This window comes from Cryptomeria japonica, chromosome 7 (assembly GCF_030272615.1).
Source record: "Cryptomeria japonica chromosome 7, Sugi_1.0, whole genome shotgun sequence".
NCBI classification, from domain to species: domain Eukaryota; kingdom Viridiplantae; phylum Streptophyta; class Pinopsida; order Cupressales; family Cupressaceae; genus Cryptomeria; species Cryptomeria japonica.
Window position 1 is genome coordinate 13,263,113 of NC_081411.1, and position 6,030 is coordinate 13,269,142.

General features: G+C 34.7%; 1 protein-coding gene across 1 annotated transcript; it reads left to right on the plus strand.

The window, feature by feature from the left end:
• Positions 1-208: 208 nt before the first annotated feature.
• On the plus strand, positions 209-974 carry LOC131039925 (RAN GTPase-activating protein 1-like). Its single transcript, XM_057972769.1, has 2 exons — positions 209-229; positions 459-974. The coding sequence occupies exons 1-2, from the start codon at positions 209-211 to the stop codon at positions 972-974; spliced, it is 537 nt and encodes a 178-aa protein (XP_057828752.1).
• The last annotated feature ends 5,056 nt before the right edge of the window (positions 975-6,030 follow it).

Sequence of the window (6,030 nt, forward strand, 5' to 3'; positions counted from 1 at the left end):
TCTGCGTAATAAGAATTACTAGCACCTCCCAGCTTTGCCTAATCTCGGCTGCTCTCTCTTCTCTCTCTCTTTTCACATTGCCAATGCATATCTAATTCGGAATCCTTCCCTTAACTTTTGGCATTAATGTCTCCTTTATTTCTTTATAACTTTATCACAACCACACCATACAAATCGACCCTTCCATTCTTCTTCTGCTAATACTATAATGGTACCCAAAAAAGCATTGGTAAGAAAAATATCCAAAAACATTTTTTAAGAAAAACAAAAGCTAGAATTTCTTAATGAACCTTCAGCCCAAAAGCTCTTCAAACCGCTAGACAAATTCAGGAATTCGTGTACCAAGATACGCCTTGGTAACCAAAGTTTTGGAGTGGACGCAACCCGTGTTGCAATAAGAATCTTAATGTGGAAGTTCAGAAACCTTTAACAGATCTGTAACTTAGAGATTTTTGCAGAATTTTTGTTTCAAAAGATCTGAGGCTGAGGCACTTGAGGTTATGTCCATAGTTTCAACTGCTTTAGAAGGGTGCGTGCTGAGATCCTTCAGTCTTAAAGTAGATGAATTAGGAGATGAGAGCATCAGAGCTTTCGGGCAACAAATCTCAGAAAATGCTAGAAGAATTGAAATTCAGACACTTGTGTATTTCCATAGAATTAGAAGTTTCTTCCATCTCTTGAAAGGATTAAGAGTTTGCTCTTCCATGACGACGAGTCAGGAGATGATGCAGCAAAGACACGTTCAGTTCTTGTTAAAAAATGAGGATTTCAAATTCTCCTCAAGTAACATAGGTGCACGAGGTGCTAAAGTTTTAGTAGGAGCTTTGAGCGAAGGTAGCAGGTTGAAAATGCTCGATTTAACAGATAATATGTTTGGGACAAAAGGTGGGGTTGCTCTGAGGCAAGTCACCTCTCGACATCTAGGTCTTACAGAAGTTTTCTTTGGTCGTATGAATCTTAAGGATGAAGGGTAATTGCCATTGCCAACAGCCTCAAGGATGCAGCTCCATCTCTAAGACTTGTTATGATTGGAGAAAATAATATCACTCCAATAGCAGCTCCATCTTTGGCAACATAAACCAATCTAACTTTATTTACTTCCACCTTTTCCTTCAAAATTTTTTACTTAATAGATATGTGCTTTGTCTTAGAATAAAATATCATATTCTTTGATATATCAATAGTAGCAGAGTTATCATAGTGAATAACTACCGATACATCACAATCCACTTTTATATCCTTCAACATTTGCTTGATCCATAAAACCTATGTACAATTAATAGCAATAGGAACATACTCAGCTTCAGCAATAGATAAAGAAGTACACAACTTTTTCTAGTTGATCCATGAAACCAACTTCTTTCCAAGAAAGAAAGCTCCAATGGAAGTACTTTTCCAGTCATCAACATCTCCTACCCAATCAGCAACTATATATGCACATAAAGTAAATTTGTCATCCTTAGGGAACCACAAACCATATTCTGATGTACCTTGCAAGTATCTCAAAATCCTTTTCACCACACTCTCATGATTTTCTCTAGGATCACCCTAAAATCTGGAAACAATACAAACAACATTCATAAAGTTAGGCCTAGTCTGAGTCAAATAAAGAAGACCTCCAATCATAAATTTGTATCTTGTAGGATTTACCGGTGTAGAAACATCTTTTCTTGTCAATTTGTCACTTGTAACCAGAGGAACACTTACCGGTTTAGAATATCCCATACCAAATTTCTTCAACAATTCCTTAGCATACTTAGTTTGACAGATAAAAATACCTTTGTCAGTTCGAGTAATCTGAAAACCTAAGAAAAAATTCATCTCTGCAATCATAGACATCTCAAATTTTTTCTCCATATCCTTAGAAAATTCTATGCATAACATATCTTCACCTCCAAAAACTAATGTCATGAACAAATACTTCAATAATCAGTATATCATCATCAGTGATCTTATAATATAAATTACTGTCAGCACTACCCTTAGTAAAGCCAAGCTTCAAAAGATATTTATCCAACCTTGCATACCAATCTCTAGGTGCTTGTTTCAATGCATATAATGGTTTCCTTAACTTGCGAACCATGTTTGTATCATCTGATAGTGAAAAACCATCAGGTTTCTCAATATAAACTTTCTCATCAAGATCCTCATTTAAAAATGCAGATTTAACATCCATCTGATAAACTTTGTAGTTTTTATAGGCAACATAGGCAAGAAATAATCTTACAGCTTCAACCCTAGCTACACGTACAAAAGTCTCTCCATAATCAATTCCTTCCTTCTGAGAATATCCTTTACAAACTAATCTATCCTTATTTATTATAGCTTGACCATCCTCATTCAATTTTATTCCTAAAAACCCATTTAGTTCCAATAACATTCTTTTTTTTAGGCTAGGAAACCAAAGTCCATGTGTTATTTTTCTCAATCTGATCTAATTATTCTTCCATAGCTTTCAACCAATATTCATCTTTACATGCCTCAATTACTGATACCAGTTTAACTTGTGAAATTAAACATACCTCTTTAGTTGACAGTCTTCTTCTTGTCATCACTCCATTGCTCTTATCTTGAATGATCTGATCTTCTAAACGATTCAATCTCACATACCTAGGAGTCCTCTAACTCTTCGTTCCTATTCCCTGTTATTCATCTACTGTAGAATTCTCTGATACTATCGGAGTAACTGGTTCAACTCTCTATTGCAGTTAAGGTTCTATCAGTTCAAATATAATAATTTTCACTGTCGGTTTCTACTTTGAGATTAGTGCTCTTCACAATTCTCTGTAATATATTGTTATAATATATATATGCCTTCCTTTCATTAGAATAGCCCAGAAATATGCCTTCATCACATCTAGGATCAAATTTTCCAATGATATCATCCCTCCTGATATAACATTTTCTACCAAATATTTTGAAATGCTTAATTGTAGTTGTATTGCCAAACCATAATTCATAAGATGTATAACTAGTTTTTCCTTTGATATGTACTTTGTTGAATGTATAAACCATTGTGCTCACTTCTTCTTTCTAGTAGATATGAGGTAGACTAGCTTCCATCATCATTTTTCTAGCAGAATCCAAGATAGTTCTATTTTTCCCTTCCACAACTCCATTCTGCTGAGGTGTCCGGGGAGTAGAAAATTGTCTTCTTATACCACGCTTCTCACAAAAGTTATTAAACTCACCGGATATGAATTCTCCACAATGATCTGACCTCAAACATTTAATCTTCAATCTTTTCTCAGTTTTCACTTTAGCTTTAAAGATTTTAAACTTTTCAAATGCTTCGTATTTTTAGTTTAGAAAAGTAACCCACATCATTCTAGAATAATCATCAATGATTAGCATGAAATATCGATCACCTTGAAAACTTCTAACTATAGTAGGGCCACACAAATTAGTATGAATAAGATTAAGAACATCATTTAGTTTATCTTGTATACTCTTAAAAGAGGCTCTGACCTACTTACCCATTTGATATTCTTTACATACTGGATTAGAGGGCTTCATAATCTTAGGTATATCCCTAACTTCCTTAGTTGAACTTATATTTACAATGCAATAAAAAATCACATGACATGACCTTTTATGCCATAGCCAACTCTCATCAATATGTGTAATCAAACATGTCTTCTCACCAGAATTAAAATGAAATATATTACCTTTTATTTTTGTACTAGTTGCAATCTCCAAACCAGATCTGTTAATGATTTTGTATTTTCCATCCTTGAACTATAATTGAGATTCCTTATCTACCAATTGTCCTACACTCAAAAGATTTTGCCTTAAACCTTCAACATAATAAACATTCTCAGTATTGTTCTTACCATCTAATGATATAGTTTCTTTTCCTTTGATCATACATGCTTTGTCATCTCCAAATGTAACTAGACTACCATCAAATTCTTGCAAAGATAGAAACTTCCCTTTATCTCAAGTCATGTGATATGAACAACCACTGTCAATTACCCATTCAACTTTGTCTTTAATTTTAGTAGCAAGTGCCTTTTCTTCCAGTGTCGGATCATCTTCCTTGATAGCCAGGAACACCCATTCCTTCCCATTACTAGAATCACTAGCAGAGTCTTCTGCCAGTTCATCATCAGAATTAGTAATGCCTTTCTCATCCGCTATGTAGCATGATGTGTCTTTTTTTTTCTTATACTTATACTTGTTCTGATATCTAGGGTTAGGCTTAAAAGATCTTTTATCTCTTTCCTCAAATTTTGAATTCCTCTTAGGGCATCTAGATGCAAAATAACCAATCTTATTACATGAAAAACATTTAAAAAGTATTTTTGCTTCATACTTACTTCCTACCAGTCCTTTAGGTACTCTTCTAGAAAATAGTGCTTTAAGTTTCTCAAACTCACCATCTTCTCTCTTCATATCTTCCAATTCCTTTGCATATAAAGTTTTCCAATCTTGCTTACTAGTTGCAGATGGAGATGCATGCAAAGAAGGTTTAGTCTTCACAGCTCTAGAAGGTCCAAATTCTTCTAGCTCAAAAGAAGATAGTTTCCCAACCAAGGTATATTTGTTGACAGATGTATTAGCCATTGTTCTTAACTCATTAATAGCAACATCCTTCATTTGTAATCTGGTGGTAGGGCTCTCAGAACCTTAGAAACAATTTCATCTTTACTTATAGCTCCACCACAACATTGAATTCCCATTACAATCTCATTTACTGTTTCCATGAATGCAATAATCCTTTCATCTTCTTCTATCTTTAGGTTTTCATATATTACTTGGTAACCATCAAGTTTAGCAATCTTCACTATAGGTTCACCTTCATTAATCTAGTCTCCAACTTATCTCATATAGCCTTTTCAGATGATTTGTCAGTTAATCCCATTATTTTCTAATCAAAAATTACACATAAGAGGGCTTCTCTTGCTCTACAATCATTCTCAAGCTCCTTATATAGGTTTCTCAGAGGAGGATTTCCAGATGCCAGATTATTAGGTGTGACACCTTTCTGTGTGATCTCCCAAATCTCTTTTCCAAAACATCTAAGATGAGTCTCCATCCAAATCTTTCATACTGTGAAATTTATTCCATCAAGCCTAGTAATATCTCTCCGAAAGATAGCTATAGATGAACTAGATGAACTTGAACTTTTAGATGCCATAGGATCTTCCTCAAGCAGTTAAGCTTTCTGCAGAGAGGACCAAAGCTCTGATACCAATTGTTAGACATTTCAAATAACCAGAAGACAAATGAGAGGGGGGGGGGGTGAATTAGTTGTCACAAATTACCAGAACCATTAGCAATTAAAATTTTCATACTAGAAGCCAAAAAATTAATACCGGAATAGCAGTTAAACCAATTAAGCATAAACAATAATCACATAATAAATACCATCCACATGACACCAAGATTTGTACATGGAAAACCCGGTAAAGGAAAAAAACATGGTGGGAAGCCTACCCATAGTTAGATAATACTTCTGTAGTAAATATGTGAGTTATAATTGAGGGGCCCACACTTGCAGGAAGGCCAATAGCCTAGAGTGCACTACTCATCACAAAAGGAGTCTCGATAACTACATAGAAATCCAGACTACAATCCAGAGAAGTGTTGAACTGCAAAAGATAACATCTCCTATGCCTAAGTATAGTTCCTGTTAAGCTCAATACCGGAAGACTAAATCCTCTTACATAAACCCAATCCGATCTCTAATGATCAACCAAATCCTCCACCTGAATGATACTACATTATTTGCACATTACATCCCTTGACCATGACCTCTAACATAACCATGATGATCTACAATGAGATCTTATATATATATATACAAACCCTTGAACAAAAACAATCAGGTCGACCACCATATAATAAACCACTTATATAATTACAAAACATGTCAGCCTTAGACCAAACAAATAATATCCAACATATAAGACATCATGAAAACGTATCAAGAGTTCCAATCCACATGCTTCGTTAAAGATAGTCCATAACCTAGATCAACTCAGACTCATTATAGTTCCACACATTATAGCAATGATCTCCATCCGC